The sequence below is a fragment of the Neofelis nebulosa genome, chromosome 11 (assembly GCF_028018385.1).
Source record: "Neofelis nebulosa isolate mNeoNeb1 chromosome 11, mNeoNeb1.pri, whole genome shotgun sequence".
Classification (NCBI taxonomy): Eukaryota; Metazoa; Chordata; class Mammalia; order Carnivora; family Felidae; genus Neofelis; species Neofelis nebulosa.
This window is the reverse complement of record NC_080792.1, coordinates 48,631,087-48,648,376: the sequence shown is the minus strand read 5'-3', so window position 1 is coordinate 48,648,376 and position 17,290 is coordinate 48,631,087. Positions and strand designations below refer to the sequence as shown.

At 42.2% G+C, this 17,290-nt stretch overlaps 1 protein-coding gene across 3 annotated transcripts in view; it reads right to left on the bottom strand.

The window, feature by feature from the left end:
- Window positions 1-17,290, bottom strand: part of TMEM241 (transmembrane protein 241) — a 118,938-nt gene that overhangs the window by 84,367 nt on the left and 17,281 nt on the right. For all 3 annotated transcript variants that reach the window (XR_009251015.1, XM_058692516.1, XM_058692517.1), the window contains exon 4: window positions 9,653-9,734. Coding sequence is in view for 2 of the 3 variants with exons in the window: in XM_058692516.1 (XP_058548499.1) it covers window positions 9,653-9,734 (82 nt within the window). In the remaining variant the exon portion in view is untranslated. The remainder of the gene's footprint in view (window positions 1-9,652; window positions 9,735-17,290) is intronic.

Sequence of the window (17,290 nt, the reverse complement as noted above, 5' to 3'; positions counted from 1 at the left end):
ATGAGTTTGAGCCCTGTGTCAGGCTCTGTGCTGACGGTGCAGAGCCTACTTGGGATTCTCTCTCTCTCTCCCTCTCTGCCTTTCCCATGCACACGCTATCCTCCTCTCTCAAAATAAATAAATAACTTAAAAAAAACCCAAACCTGTAATTGTACAATTGACGATCTCAGCCTCCATAGACGCCTATGAAAAGCAGTTATTAACACAGTTTGCAACTTTTATTACTGATTTTCCTTGGCCTCTAATTCTGTGTACAAGTCCCAGTCTGAACTATGCTATCAGTTCAGGAGAGCCCCTAGTGACTGATTCTTTTAGAAAACCTGCCCTTTATTATCTTATGAAGTGAGGTTCAGCAGGACTTACTTTTTGTCAAATCAGACAAAAGTTCTGAGAAATGATACTAGCAATAATAATAGCTAAGATATATTGAATGCTTATTATGTGCTAGCTGCTATCCTAACTGCTTTTGCATATTTAATTGTCATTATAACTACCAGGTAGATGTTATTTATACCCCCATTATGCAGATAAGAAAATGGAGGAATATATTTTGGTTCTCTTTTTTAACCTTCCTCTTAATAGTTTGAAAACCACTTTTAGCAAATCTATATACTTGCTTGCTGCTAAAGAGAACAGAAAAATAGGTAAGTTCTTCCACATTGTCAGGGGTCTAGGAATGGCCTCAACAACAAAAGGTCCTACCATCTTTCATTCAGGAAAAATGGCCAAGATGAACTACTATAAAGCCCAAATCATCATTTTTGACACAAAATGTAACTAGCCAAATTCAACTACACTGCAAGCCAATTTAGTTAGTTATCTAGGGGTACAGTTTGCAACTAATTTATTCTTAGAGTCCATTAGCTTAAAATTCAACATTTTATCCATGTACCATGGGAAATTTTTCTCTGGCTGTGAAGAGAAGTTGGTATCTATTATTTAAAATTTTTCATTATTCCCAGGGCAGCTGGGTGGCTGAGTCAGTTAAGTGTCCAACTTCGGCTCAGATCGTAATCTCATGGTTCATGGGTTCGAGCCCCACGTCAGGCTCTGTGCTGACAGCTGGGAGTCTGGAGCCTGCTTCCGATTCTGTGTCTCCCCTTCTCTCCCTGCCCCTCCCTCCTTGGGCTCTGTCTCTCTCTCTCTCTCTCTCTCTCTCAAAAATAAATACACATTAGGGGTGCCTGGATGACTTAGTTGGTTAAGCGCCGACTTCAGCTCAGGTCAGGATCTCACTGTTCGTGAGTTCCGAGCCCGGTGTTGGGCTCTGTGATGACAGCTCAGAGCCTGGAGCCTGCTTCAGATTCTGTGTCTCCCTCTCTCTCTGCCCCTCCCCTGCTTGCGCTCTGTCTCTCAGAACTGAATAAAAGTTAAAAAATAAAAATAAAAAATAAACATTAAAAAAAGTTAAAAAAAATATATTTTCTCATTATTCCCATGCTGTCCAGAGTGGAATTTTGAAGCCTTGATTGTTATTTGTTCAGGTGTTGGGACTGAGTTAGAATAGTTTTCTATGGAGAAGTTGGCCCCACCCACAGGCAGGGCCTTGGGTCACTCTGTAGACAAGGATGAGACTCCCTTTTTCACGCAGGAGCTCAGGGTCAGCTTGTTAATTTTTGTAAAAGAATGTCAATCCCATCTTCTCTTTGGGTGATTTTTAAATATGTGGGTGTGGATTTAATCTACAAGATAAAATAATTGCACCCCAGGCTTTTGCCAAAGAATGTAATTTTGAACTGTTGACTACCCAATTTTTATCAAAATCATGCATGCCAGAAACAATGTTCCTGGATGGTTGCCTAAGGGCAGTCTGCAAAGGAAGCCAGATAACCAGGGTAGCAGTTTTAGCCCCAGAGAACTGCTCCTACTGAACTGTTCTATTTCATCATGCATCCTAAATACTCTAAGAATCCTAGACACTAGGCTACGACTGTGTTTGTTATAAGGATGATGTTGAAGACCCTGCCTCATTAAGTGGCCCAGTCTACTTTTTTGGAGGACACAGGACCTGAGAGTAAGGAAGCATTGCTCTTCTTCAGCAATGACCTCACTCTTGTTTTTCTTTTAACTTTAATTTCAATATCATGGACACACAATGGTACAACAGTTTCGGGTATACGACGTAGTGATTCAACAGTTCTATACATTATACTATGCTTGCGACAGGTGTAGCAATGACCCCACTCTTTTCCTACAAGCACTGAGGGTCTTGTAACTTTTTCATTTGGCCACAGAATGCTGAAAACTAAATTCAAGGCCCAACTGTATTTATTTTGTAGGATATTACAGTATGAATGTCTATGCACTAAGTCTCTCTGCAGCCTCATCTAGTTCTTCTATTATTCTCCACCTAGATTTCCTGTAAAATTCCGTTCATTAAAAAAGTCTATGTTATTTTAATTATTCTTTCAAGCCACCACACATCCTTTCTGGAAGATGGTGAGGTATTTAAAGATGTACATGCAAATGAATACATTCATAAGCTGATTTGCATGAGTTATTATTATTTCCATTAATCTTATTATTGTCGTTATATGGCAAAGCCCCTAAGGGCAGAGGACCAGATTCCCCTTTTGCCAGTGTATCTCCAGTATGAGCTTTTGGAGGCCATCTCTGTCCTTCCTCTGTGCAACACATAAAGTAGCTGGCCTGTGTTTTAGGGGCCTTGTTGTGTGAAAAATGGACATTTTAAAGCACCAAGGTTCCTCCACCTTGGCAAGATGCCTGGGAATAAGAAAAGGCCCAAGGGACAGCGGCTTGTTCCAGCTCGTTCACTTGGGGACACAAATGTACAGGCCGGAACAGAGGGCAGACTGGCCTGTTTTCAGTGAATTGCTATTTTTCTCACACTTTTTACTGAAATGCATAGACATGAATGAGTTAAAACAAATATGCGTGTCCTACAGCAGCCAAAGAAAGTCTGCGTTAGTCAAGTGAGAACCCGTTATCATCTCATCCTCTTCTTATTATCCTCAAGAAAGCCTCTAACAGAGTCGAGGGTTTTTTAAATATATTTTTAAATTGAGATAAAATGTACACATAGCATTTACCATTTTAAACCATTTTTATTTATGTATGTATTCTTTTTAATGCTTATTTATTTATTTTGAGTGTGTGTGCATGTGCGTGAGCATGTGAGCAGGGGAGGGGGAGAGAGAAGGAGAGACAGAATCCCAAGTAGGCCTCATGCTGGGGCTCGATCTCACGAACCATGAAATCATGACCTCAGCCATAAATCAAGGGTCAGACACTTAACCGACTGAGCCACCCAGGTGCCCCTCATTTTAACCATTTTTAAGGTACCTTCAGTGGCATTAAGTATATTCACACTGGTATGCAACCATCACCCCCATCCATCTCCAGAATTTTTTCAACTTGCAAAATTCAAACTTGTATCCATTAAATACTAACTCCTCACTCTCTCTTCCCCCTGGCCCCTTGACCACTCTAAGCACGTCATAGAAGTGGAATTACACGGTATTTGTCCTTTCTTGACTGGCGCCTTTCATTTAACATGATGCCCTCAGAGTTCATCCAAGATGCTGCCTATGTCAGAATTTCTTTCCTTCTTAAGGCTAAATAGTATTCCATTGTATGCATATTCCACATTTTGTTTATCCATTCACCCATCAAAGGACACTTGGGTTGTTTCCAACTTTTGGCTATTTTAAATAGTGCTGCTATGAACCTGGATGTCCAAATATCTGTTCAACTCCCTGCTTTCAATTTTTTTTTTTTTTTTTTTTTTGGTGTAAACCCAGAAGTGAAATTGCTGGATCATACAGTAAGTCTATTTATAATTTTTTGAGGGACCTCCATACTATTTTCCATAGCAGCTGCACCCGCTCACATTCTCAACAGCACTGCACAAGAGCTCCAATTTCTCCACATCCTCACCAGCACTTACTATTTTCCGGGTTTTTGATGACAGCCATCCTTGGGGATGTGAAGTGGTATCTTGTTATGGTTTTGATTTGCATTTCCCTAATGATTAATGATGCTGAGCATCTTTCCAAGGGCCTATTAGCCATCTGTACATCTTCTTTGCAGAAATATCCTTTCAATTCCTTTGGCCATTTTTGAATTGGGCTGTTTGGTTTTTGTTGTTGAGTTGAGGATTTTTCTCTATATTCTGGATATTAATCCCTATTGAATGACAAAACTAAATTTGGTAATGAGGTTGATGTCCTTTATTCAAGGGAAAACAATCCTTGGATTGGGGAAGTATGGTGCCTCAGAAATAGTGGGGCACTCTTCCCAAGGGGTTCTGGGGAAGAATGAGTTTTATGAAGCATTAGAAGTGGCAACAGGGAGGGGCACCTGGGTGGCTAGGTTGGTTAAGCTTCTGATTTTGCCTCAGGTCTTGACTTCAGGGCTTGTGAGTTCCAGCCCCATGTCTGACTCTGTGCTGACAGCTAGAGCCTGGAGTTTGCTTTGGATTCTGTGTTCCCCTCTCTCTCTGCCCCTTCCCTGCTCATGCTCTGTCTCTCCCTCTCTCTCTGAAAAATAAATAAACATTAAAAATTTTGAAAAAAAAAAGTGGCAATAGGGAAATGGTACGATTAGCTGGGGTTGCAGATCTGACCTTATTTAGGAAGATCAAGGAACAAGGAAATAAGTATAGAACCCAGAGTTGCCGTGGTGTTTGGGGATTGGCTGTCTGGATGTACTGTGTTTCTGGTCAAGCAAAGCATTTACAGGAATGCTAAAGTTTAGTTGGTAGCACCCCAAAAAGGAGGAGCTCTGTCTTGGGCCTAGAAATTGAACTCTGTTCAACATCTCTTATCAGATAAATGATTTGCAAGTATTTTCTCCCATTCAATGGGTTGCCTTTTTATTCTGTTGATGGTGGCCTTTGATATACCAAAGTTTTTCATTTTGATGAAGTCCAATTTGTCTATTTTTTTGTTGCCTGTGTTGTTGGTGTCATATCCAAGAAATCATTGCCAAATCCAGTGTCATAAACTTTTTCCCCTGGAGCCCCGGGTTTTTTTTGTTTTGTTTTGTTTTTTATTTGTTTTTTTTTAAGTGGGCTCCATGCCCAACACAGGGTTTGAACTCACAACCCTGAGATCAAGACCAGAGCTGAGATCAAGAGTCAGACGCTTAACTGACTGAGCCACTCAGACGCCCCTGCAGCCCTGTTTTAATAAGTCATTTTATAAGGGTTATGGAGAACATCATCTTCAGATGGAGCAAGAAGATAAGTAAAATCCAGAGGAGGGGTTTACTATTTTGCCACCAAGCCCATGCCTTAAAAAGTAATCCTTGCAAATGGACTCTGATCAGCTCTGGTAGGAAACCAACATGAAAGAGGAGAGCTGCCTCAAATCGGCAGTAACAGGGAACATCAGGGGAAGAGTCTCCATTTTATATCAACATTTACATTCTTTTCCTTTGTGGATCCAAGTTCCTTTACGTAATATAAGAGCCAAACAAATGGGAAGGGGACCCATGGGCTCCAGTCTGCTTAATTGAGTAATTTGCTCCATCTGGATCTAGTTATCCACGTACGTTTCCTTACCAACACCCCATCCAAGCTCCATCGCAACGTGTGGAGTGAATTTTGTGCTCATGGAAGACACATCCCAACAAGCATTTAGGGAAGGGTCAAGATCAAAGAGCTGGGTGAGAGACCAAGAGTGGTCCTGTCAAACTGCCTTAGCTCAGATTTGCAGAGTCCTTCAACTACTGACCCTGGCTTCCCCGGGGCAAGAAAACAACATGGTTTGAGCAGCCAAATCACCAACACCAGGATGGCCTCTCACTGGCAAGCTCACTAATGTATGACTTTGCACGTCTGTTCTAAACACTCACCAGCACGGGCTTTGAGGCAACCCTGTCACGCTGACGAGGCTTCGGCTGGGAAATTACAATGAGAGTAATAATGACCAGTCAAGGTTGTACTGACACTCCAAAGACCAACACTCCTGCCATCAGAACCATTATCATCGTCATCACTGTGACCTTATTCAGTGTAGGACAGCTGGAGAAACTGCCCCAATTAGCCCAAGTAGACGGGACAGCAACTACATGGTTCCTCTCTACTTACCCCAGCTCAGCCCTGATGGGCTGATCTCCCCTGGGTCTCCCCTGATGTGATTTAGGGAGGAAAGATGGTAAGCTTTGGAGATGACCTGTTGTGGTTGGACACGCTTGGGTTTACACCTCTGCTTTAACATTTACGAGTTGTTGACCTTGGCCAAATAATTTAGATCTCAGTTTCCTCATCTGTAAGCGGGAGTAATTAAGTCTGACCTCATATGTGATGAAGAGTGGCAACGGAAAGTGCCCGGCACACACTAACAACGAATATTCATAGTGTCTCTTCCCATGGTGAGCTGTGTGTCTTTCCCACTCCCCTTGAAGTTTCTCAAGGTCAGGAACCATATCTTCTTTGTTTTTAAGCGACCAGCCCATAGTAGACCCCCCATGAGTATGTGCTGAATGGATAAACCACAAGAATAATCCCCTTCCCTTAACTTTGTATATCATTCGGTTGTGAGGAGGAAAAACCAGTAAAGAATTTTCCCTGCTATGCCTTTACAGAATGAGTTAAACCAGCTTCCTCTTAGGAGTTGCACGTCAGAAGAACAGAGCTTCAAAATCTTGTCAGATAAGGGAGATCTTTGTGGAGCAGAACTACCTGGAAAGTGTTCTGCATAACAATATACCCACGGATTTTAACTGAGCACTTACCCCAATTCCTTGTGGATTCATTAAACTGACAGCTTGACGGCAGCAAATTGATGCCTGTTTTCTGTCTAACACAAGCTGTATGACTGCCTTGTGTTTAACCCACTCTATAAATTTGTAAGCAGCTATGTAAAAACAAAAACCTCAGAAAACAAAGAAAAGATGCCGGGTTGTTATTTCACTGAAAAACAATAATGAGTGTCTCTTTTCTGTGTTCCTCCCACTCTAATTGGGTATATTTGGGTTTTGGTTGTTTTCCTTTGCTCGAAGAGTTTGAGTTTTGCAGCAGCTTCTTTTTGCCTGTTAAAGAAGGCTGTGCTCTAGCCCAATGCCACTCACAGTGCCAGTCACCCCGAAAATAAGCTCAGGCCAGAAGGTAAATCAGTGCACTGATTCCTTTCTCAAGAAGTCTCACTATGAAAAAAAAAAAAAAGTCAGCTCAACTGAACAAGGTGTTTAGTGCCAAAGTTGATGTACATTCTAGCACAATCTCCTTATGGACAGGTGACAAAGAGCTCACAGATTGGCACCGCATGTGGATCACACTTCGAGGAGCATTGTAGTAGGTTATGGAACTCCTCATCTGCCTGAGAATATACTGGACTGACCTTTACAATGGGCTTTTGAAGGATTTTAGGCCACCTAGTATCCTTATCCCTTCTTTTGGCGAAGCATCCCAGTATCAAGGATCTGCCACACCCTGTCTCAGTCGATGGGAACCAGGTGGGGATACTGTAAGACCAGGGCCGGCCAAATGGTGCTCTGAGTCTCTCCAGCCACAGTAAATGGAGATGATGATCCAGGACCAACCAATCGGCATAATTCCATCTTCCTAGTTGGCTTTCAGACCTGGGAAGGGCAGTGGCCCTACTGCTGTATTCAGAGTGAATACCGGGACTCATGCAGAAACTATAAGGATGAGTCTCTTTCCATTAGACTTCAAGTTTTAAGGATGTGGGCCTGGAGTCAACAACACCCATGAGGGGAGAGCCTGGCTGTGAAATGGAGAAAAGACAGAGCAGAACTGAAAGGGAGACAGAAACTGTATTTGGAACCTCTGGATAAAGCCTTGCGTGATCTACAACTTTTCAATGATATATATGATCCAGTAAATTTCCCTTTTGCTTAGAACAGTTTATGAGCTTTCTAATGTTTACCATGAGAAGAGTCTAAATTAGGCCTGGACTACTCTCCCCTGGGCTATTATAAAATCCATACATGTTGGCCCTAAAAAGACAAAGCTGAAAAGGCAAAAGGTCTGGAGTTAGAGGAGCTGTCTAGTTGGGACTAGAGGCAAGTTACCAAGACTTGCCACACCTGAGTCCCTTCCTCTGTCAGGTGATTAACATCTGCCCCACCCATCACCTGTCAGGTGAATATGGGAATCACATAAAAAGAGAGAAAATCACTCTAGAAACATATGAAAAGGCACTGCACAAACAAAAAATATTGTTATTGCTAGCCCAATGATAGTTATGCAAACTTCAAAATTCTGGCATCCATCACTATCCAGTTCCTACAAGAAATACATTGTTCTTAAAATAAACATGGTGGGGGTAAGGAGAGGCAAACCAAGAAACAGACTCTTAATTACAGAGAACACACCGATGGTTATAGGAGGGGAGGTGGGGGGGAAGGGGTTTAAATAGGAGATGGGGATTAAGGAGGGTATTGTGATGAGCACCGGGTGTTGTATGTAAGTGTTGAATGACTAAATTCTTCACCTGAAACTAATATTACACTGTATGCTAACTGGAATTCAAATAAAAACTTAAAAAAGAAAGAATACATCATTTTTATCAATACCTGTATTGTGCTCTAGGAGGGAGAGCGCCCTCTGCAGGCCAGAAGGTGTAAAGCAAGGCAGCAGACTCAAAAGCCGGACAGAATAGAGAAGGGGCAGCAGGAAGCCAGACCAGATCTCAGGTTCTGGGCTGAGCACCAATGTGTGTGCAGTTGGTCATTTCTTGGGCCCACCCAGGACGTTTCTCCCCTATTGAACACAGCATCTAAATGACTCAAGCTTATGAATCATGCAAGAAAAATGATGGTTTAATTTAGAAATTAACCGCTAGTAACTCTCAACCACTATTTTGCAACTTTGGGGTTATCCTAACAATAACATTATCATGCAGGTAGGCAGATTTTGTGTCTGTTTTACTGTTTTCATATCTGAGATCTAAGGGACCAAGAGAACAACAAACTGCATAAAAAGATTAAATCGTTCTGTAAATTTGGCATTTTTTCCAAAAGTCAGAGTACAATCATTTTCTGATAGATAGAAACAATATGAGCAGTCAGGGTACAAGAAAGGAAGAGGCATTACTGATTTTTAAGCCTCGTTCTGAGTCTCTGGTCAATGGAAGTATCAGTGAATTGTCTTTTGATGGAAAAATAACATTTTTATATTTTCATATAGTTAGTGTACCTGGAAGAAGTTTGTTCTTTACAGTTCCCTCCTTTGAGAAGCTCAAATCTGGATGGGGTGGGTGACACTAGTAAAACAAGTGTCCCTACATACTGGGTGTCAACACTGTGCCAGGCACGTACATCACTCCTAAGCCCAGCACCGCCCAGTCCACGTCACCAGTGGGCAGGGTTACAGTTCCTCAGAAGCAAGGAGCAGGCTGAGCACACTCTCCCTGCTCCCGAGGATGGCCTGTGCTCAGGTAGAGCAGGCTGGCCCTGTTTGTATCAGGCTCCATAAATATCACAGCTTTCTCTTCCTTGTCTCCATTGGTGCCTCTTCATCTTATAAAACAAGATGGCCCTACCCTATCATCTGGTTATCCTCAGTTCAGGGAGAGGGGGTAAAAGCCCCATGCTGTTCTCCAGTCTATGTGCACCATCACGAAAGCTGATGTCCTGTCCTCTATGGATCCAAGGCACAATAAGTTAAAAAGCAAAGGGGTAGAGGAAAGAGGAACTGTCTCCCTAAAAAGTCTCTAAAACTTACCAGTTTGGATAATGCTCTGGAACCGGCATAGATTATGCCCACATACAGCACCGAAGCAGGAAGCCACGTCGAAACATCAGATCTGAAAAAAGGGAAAGAGACCAGAATATTTCTGTCACTTTCTGTCCAAAAGACCGAGCTGGAAGGCATGACCTTTCAGATGCACCAAATACGACGGTGATTGTCTTAACATCTCTGAGTGACCTGTGAAGTGTGACATGGGCTGTGTCCACTGAGAGTGAGGGAGGCTGCCAAAGTCATCCAGCTATAGCCCGTCACTCTGCCAACTACCTAGTGTTACTGATCCCACGACGGAACACAAACGATCTGGAGATGGAAAAAGGCTTCCTAAAGTTTGGGAGAGAGAACAGATCCGAATTTTTTCAAAAAATTTTTTTTACTTTATTTATTTATTTTGAGAGAGAGAGTGTGTTTGAGCAGGAGAGAGGCAGATAGAGACAGAGAATCCCAAGCAGGGATTCTGCACTGGCAGCACAAGGCTCGATCCCACCAACCATGAGATCATGACCTGAGCTGAAATCAAGAGTCGGATGTTCAACTCACTGAGGCACCCCTGATTTTTTTAAGGTTTTTAAGATTTTTTTTTAAGGACAGTGAACATTATTCTTTGGATTTTAAATAGCCAGAGGCGTTGAACCCATGCCAAATTATTACAAATTTTTAAAGGCTATTTACCGAGGCAATATATCAAACGGCTCCATGGAACCACAAAAGAAGGAAGCAAGTGCCAAAGGACAGAATTTTAAAAAGAATACTAGAACTCAAGCTGGGTGGCCATGTGCTGACATCTTCCATCATCAACCTGGAATCTCTAAGGACTTCTGGAGGGCACGTTTCTTGATTCAATTGTGGCCACACCAAAAACTGCTTTTTTCTTTTTTTTTTCTTTTTAAGTTTGTTTGTTTATTTTGAGAGAGAGAGAGAGAGAGAGAGAGCAAGCAGGAGAAAGGCAGAGAGAGAGGGAGAGAGAAAGAATCCCAAGCAGACTCTCCACTGCCAGTGCAGAGCTTGATGTGGGCTCGAACTCACAAACCATAAGATCATGACCTGAGCCAAAATTAACAGTCAGACACTTAACAAACTGAGCCACGCAGGTGCCCCCGAAACTGCTTTGTTCAATACAGTTTAGAATCTTGCTGTCTTCAAGAAAGGCAAAATCCCGGTTTTTATATAGAGAACCCATCACTGAGGTTCCCTCAGTCACAAACACATTTGGTCCACTTACGCAAGTTCCCGGAGTTATTCTCATAATAGATATAAATAAATGAGACCATTCCAGCAGAATTTAACATAATAATCCCAGCTAACTCAATGAACTGCTCTCCTGGGATGATGCCTGCTCAAGAAATGTTCTTTGTGAATCTTATTAGCATGGGCAGGCATCTATGATCAGACCTGCTTTTGTACCCTTCCCAGGGAACCTGGTGCTAAAATGTCTCTAGTCTCTAGTTAGGCCTCCAAACCCTACTTCCTGAATATATTCATTCAGCAAATATTTCTAGCAATTTGCAAAGTGCTGACAGTGCTAGAGTTATTATTAACAGCAGCATCCTAATTAACATTTACTGAGCACTTGCTACAAATGAGGCAGTCTGCTAAGTGTTTTCTATGCTGTGTCTTTTAAAAATGTGTACAACCACCTTATGAAGAAAATGTCTTTGTTATTATTATTATTATTATTATCCTCATTGTGCACATGAAATAACTGAGGCAATAAAGAGTTTAATTTGCCTGTGGTCAGAAGAGCTGGTTATGGCAAAGCCAAAATTTGAATTCAGGTCATCTGACTCTAAAGCTCCAGCTTTAAGCCACCCTTTCACACTTTGCCCTCAAGGACCTCATAATCTAGTGGTAGACACTGACATATAACAAACACAACATGATTCTGCTCTGGTCGCACACTAAGCATCTAATGACCTGAGGAATATTCTCTGTTCTTACTCGTTTTACTGCAATAAAAGACGTCTGCACTTCCAGCCAATAGGTGAATAGAGAAAGGAAGATGCTATTCTCCATCTTGATGGATAACAACATCATGATTGACATCAAACCAATTGCTACTCCTCTAGGAAACGACTTCCCCATTAGACCTTAAGCTCACAAAGGTCAAGGGAGACAGGATCCAGGCCCATGGCCCGCTGAGCACCACAAGGAGGCCCAAGAGCATACACAGCAGGGAGCATAGTGAAGAGGGAAGGAGTGCCCTGCGTGAAACAGCAGCACACCCACTGCAGCAGGCCCGGTGCTTCAGGATGTGAGCTCAGTAAGGCCCTAGGCATTTGTGCTTTGTTCCCTCTTAAACAAAGAAGACTCCTGCCCAGTCATGTGCTCCAAGAGACCTCAGGGCATCTCAGTGGCCATGGATGTGAAAAAAACAAACAAACAAACAAACAAACAAAAAAACATGGCTAGGGGAAAAGAAAGAAAGAAAGAAAGAAAGAAAGAAAGAAAGAAAGAAAGAAAGAAAGAAAGAAAAGAAAAGAAAAGAAAAGAAAAGAAAAGAAAAGTAAAGAAAAGAAAAGAAAAGAAAAGAAAGGAAACATGGCTAGGGAACACCTTGTATTTTAACCCTGTACCCGAAACACAAAGAAATGACTTTAACTATGAAAAATAAACAGATCCAGTTGGACGAGAGACTTCTGGGAAATGTTACAGAGCAGCTGTGGGAGCATTTGGATATAACCATGGAACTATGATCCACAATTATCGCACCCAGGGCCCACCTTCTAGGTGGACAGAGCCAGAGCAACATGCACCAAAGGCAGAAATTTAGACACCTGCAAAAGCAGCTGGTTGCCTAACCCTGTCTTGGCCCTCATGAGCTCTCATTAGAGACAGCTGCCTCCCTCCCTCCCCCCCACACACCAACAAAAAATTATAGCTGCTATCGAGAATGATAAATACAAATCACTGGGAAAAGTGCTACCGAAACAGATATGAGCAAAACAAGTATGAAAGGATGGGGGGTGGTGGGAAGAAAAATAATTAAAAATTACAAAGACCTCTGCATTCATATTGTTTCACAGTATCAAAGTTCTCACTCCACTGAAAATCTTAGGGTATGCGTTAAGTGTTGTTGATGCAAGAAAAGACTCAAGGGAACACCAGTCAACCATCCATACACAAAGAAAATCTTGGGGCGCCTGGGTGGCTCGGTCGGTTATGCACGTGACTCTTGATTTCGGCTGAGGTCACGATCTTATGGTCAGTGAGTTCGAGCCCTGCATCAGGCTCTGCACTGACAATTATCAGAGTCAGATAAGGGAACTTCTGCATATATTATTAACATGTCTCCCACCTGCCAAATAAACTGTAAGTTTCATAAAGGTGGGAGCCATGTATGTTTTGTTCATATAAATCAATGTAAAATATCACATGCATGAATATTATAAAAGAGACTAAAGGACTATGCCATACCATAAGGGCATCTGATCTAGTCAGTGAGGATAGAGAAACCTGCCTCCAATAAGTGATACTTGAGATAAAACTCAAAGTTCAAGTGGGTGCAGGGGGTGAGAGGGTGATGCAGAGAAGTAGAAGGGACACCACATTTCCCCCCTTGGTCCATTACTCACAGCAATAAAAGTCTCTGAAGGTTCAGTAAGACTTTGTCACAAGTTGGTTCTTCACTAACTATGACTCCCAAATTCTTTTTTTTTTAATTTTTTAAATGTTTGTTTATTTTTGAGAAAGAGAGAGAGTGGGGGAGGGGTAGAGAGAGAGGGAGACACAGAATCTGAAGCAGGTTCTGCGCTGACAGCAGACAGCCCGACACAGGGCCCGAACCCACAAACCGTGAGATCATGACATGAGCTGAAGTCAGACGCTTAACAGACTAAGCCACCCAGGCACCCCTATTATTCCCAAATTCTTTGCAACATTGATCTCATTTAATTTATACACTAGCAGGGGGCCTGGGTGGCTCAGTCCGTTAAGCATCCAACTTCTGGTTTTGGCTCAGATTGTGGTCTCACTCGTGAGTTCAAGCCCTGCATGGGGCTCTGTGCTGACAGCATGGAGCCTGCTTGGGATTCTCTGTCTACCCCTTTCTCTGCCCCTCCTCCAACTTGTGCTATCTCCGTCTCTCTCAAAATAAACACACATTAAAAAAAAATTGACAGGGGCGCCTGGGTGGCGCAGTCGGTTAAGCGTCCGACTTCAGCCAGGTCACGATCTCGCGGTCCATGAGTTCGAGCCCCGCGTCAGGCTCTGGGCTGATGGCTTGGAGCCTGGAGCCTGTTTCCGATTCTGTGTCTCCCTCTCTCTCTGCCCCTCCCCCGTTCATGCTCTGTCTCTCTCTGTCCCAAAAATAAATTAAAAATGTTGAAAAAAAAAAATTAAAAAAAAAAAATTGACACACTAGCAGGAGAAATGGGCAGACGGTGGCAGTCACAAGAGCACACACTCTCTCCCTCAGAGAAAGCCTGCTACAGGGAGTGCAGTCCGCCGACAGATGCACTTACATAATTTCAAGAATTGTTTATACTTGCTGCTTCGGGAATCAGAATTGGGATCTCTGGCTTGAGGGGTTTTCCACGACTGTTAGGTAATCTGCTATCTTAACGTGGACAGGTCAGACCTTTCAACAGTTACCTGGGGCAAATAAAATGCCTGACAACTGAGTTTTCCGTACTTTTCCAGGTTATGTGGAGACAAGGCGAAGATGGGAACTATAAAGGTGGTGCTTTGGGGGGCTTTTGCCATCTCTTTTTTTTTAATATTTCTTCAGGACAAAATGAAACTGTAATTTCAAAATCCTAATTAGCGCTGCTAAAATGGAGGATTATTTTCCAGGGAGATAACAGCAATAAGTGATGGAAATCACACGTGGTTCTGGGCACTGAAGAGTATAACCTTATAACATGCACATGGTTACCCAAATCTTTGGAAATTAAAAGTAGCTCTCTTCACTCCCAAGGAATGTTCCAGCTAACTAAACTTAGCTAACTTTAGCCAATAGCTCCAAGGGATGGACAAAGTTCACACATTTTCCCGGACTGTGTCCTTTCTTCTAGGTCAGGTCATCTAGGGCTGGGGGTATCTAGGGGTCACCTAGGTCACTAGGGGTGGGGCGGGAAAGACGCACAATTACAGAGCAGTGCATGGCACAACACCATGCAATAAATGTTCTCCCGGTTTTTCTACATGTAACTCCAAAGACAGAGGCCATAAGGGATTTCATGTAGATTGATCTACAACCTACAGAAAATGCACTGGCCAAAAAACACCATGAAGAAAATCAAGAGATGATTAACAACTTAGGAAAAAATACTGGCAACATATAAAACAGGCTGGAATTTAATATCCTTGATGTATAATGAGTGTTTACAAATCGATAAGAAAAAAAAAATCAGGGCACCTGGGTGGCTCAGTCAGCTCAAGTGTCTGACTTGGGCTCAGGTCATGATCTCACAGCTTGCGAGTTCGAGCATCGCATTGGGCTCACTGCTGTCAGCCTGTCGGCACAGAGCCTGCTTCGGATCCTCAGTCCCCTCTCTCTCTGCCCCTCCCGTGCTCATGCTTGCTCTCTCAAAAATAAACACTAAAAAAAGGTTTTTAAAAAAATTTTTTTAAAGAAAAAAACTCAACTTCACAAAAGAAAAATACTCAGTGGACAAAAAAGAAGTATGTGCATGTGTGTGTGAGTGTATGTATGTATATTTCTCTTTCACACACACATAAGAAATACAAATAGCCAATAAACATATGAAAAGTTACACACACACACACACTACTCTTTACAGTATTACTGTATACATGCATACTTTTTACAGTATTTAAAGGTATTTAAAGTTATCCACAATGATGTTTTCATTTACAAGGAAAATAAAACGCATTCTGGCCTCCTTGTTAGGCATCAAGTATCCCAAGCACCTTGGGGCCTGCTCTTGCTTCCTCCACCAGGAACCCCCCACCCCCTCCAGACACCTGCAGAGTCTACTCTCTCACAGGCTCAGATCTCTGCTCAAAAGTCAGCTTATCCCTGAGTCCTTCTTACCTAGAGTATATAAAATAACCCCCCCTCTCGCCCACTAGAACACACTCAGGCACACACACATGCACACCTATTCCCCTACCCAGCTTTACTTTTCTCTGTATTTACTGCCATCTGACACATCATGTACTTCCATTTTCCTTTGTTTCTTGTCCATCTACCTCAACTAGAATATAAGCTCTATGAGGGCATGCATTTTTTGTCTGTTTTGTTCACGATGCACCCCCTGTGCTGAAAACAATGTCTGGTATATATGCTAGGCACTCCAATATTTGCTGAAGGAGTCATCACGTATTACTTTGGTAACTTAAAAAAAATATTTCCCTTGGGGCACCTTGGGTGGCCCAATCAGTTGAGCATCCGACTTTGGCTCAGGTCATGATCTCATGGTTTGTGGGTTTGAGCCCAGCGTCAGGCTCTATGCTGACAGCTTGGAACCTGGAGCCTGCTTTCAATTCTGTGTCTCCCTCTCTCTGTACACACACGCTTTCTCACCTTCTCTCTCTCTCAAAAATAAATAAACACTTAAAAATATATATATTCTTTTCTTTTTTCTGGACTGATACAAGGGGAAAACAACAGCATCAAAATACACCAGAAAACTCCAGGCATGACCCTAATTCACATTTTTTCCTATACTTTTCTTAAGCCCTTCAGAGGATTTGCTCTGAACAGATTTGCTGGTGCTTACAGCTACTAGATTTTCAAGGACAGGGATGAAAGTAAAAAATTTCCCACCATTTGCCTCTTTGAAATGGCCCTAATGGGTAATTCTAACAATTTCAAATTCAATAAACATTTCTAACAATCATGTTGTAACCTACAACTGTGACAACAGAAAACTAACTGCATTAACAAACATGCTTTCTTCAATAGACGTGAACTCAGAAACTTGGCATGGAGGCAGTCATTTTGTCTCCTATAATAATTTATCTTGTTTTCTTATTAAAAAGTAGTACTTAGGGGCACCTGGATGGCTCAGTCAGTTAAGCATCCCGTTCTTGGTTTTGGCTCAGATCATGATCTCATGGGTTCATGAGTTTGAGACCCACATCAAGCCCCACATCAGGCTCCACGCTGGCAGTGTAGAGCCTGCTTGGGATTCTCTCTCTCTCTCTCTCTCTCTCTCTCTCTCTCTCTCTCTCTCTCTCTCTCTCTCCTCTCTGTGCCCTTCCAGTGTATTCTTTGTGTCTCTCAAAATGAATAAATAAACTTAAAAAAAAAAAAGTAGTACTTTTCCATGCTAGAAAATTTTCAAAGTACAGATAATCAAGAAAAACACTATAATTGCAATCCCGCTACCCAAAAACAACCACTGTTAATACCTTGCTAGGTCTCCTCCCAAACAGGGCCTATATGCACATATATGAACACTGCAGCAAAAATGGGATCCTACTGTACACATTGTTTCATAATCTGCTTAACGTCTTTCCACGTCAAAAAAATCATCACCAGTTTATTAATAAGTGAATAATAGGCTATTGCTGGACACTGAAGTTAATCCTCTTACTAACCTAATGCTGTAATAGTTATCTTTGAGTACATTCCCTTTTCATATTCATGTTTTTGCAATATCAGGATAAACTCCCTGAAGTGGAACAGAAGCTCAAAGACACATTCAT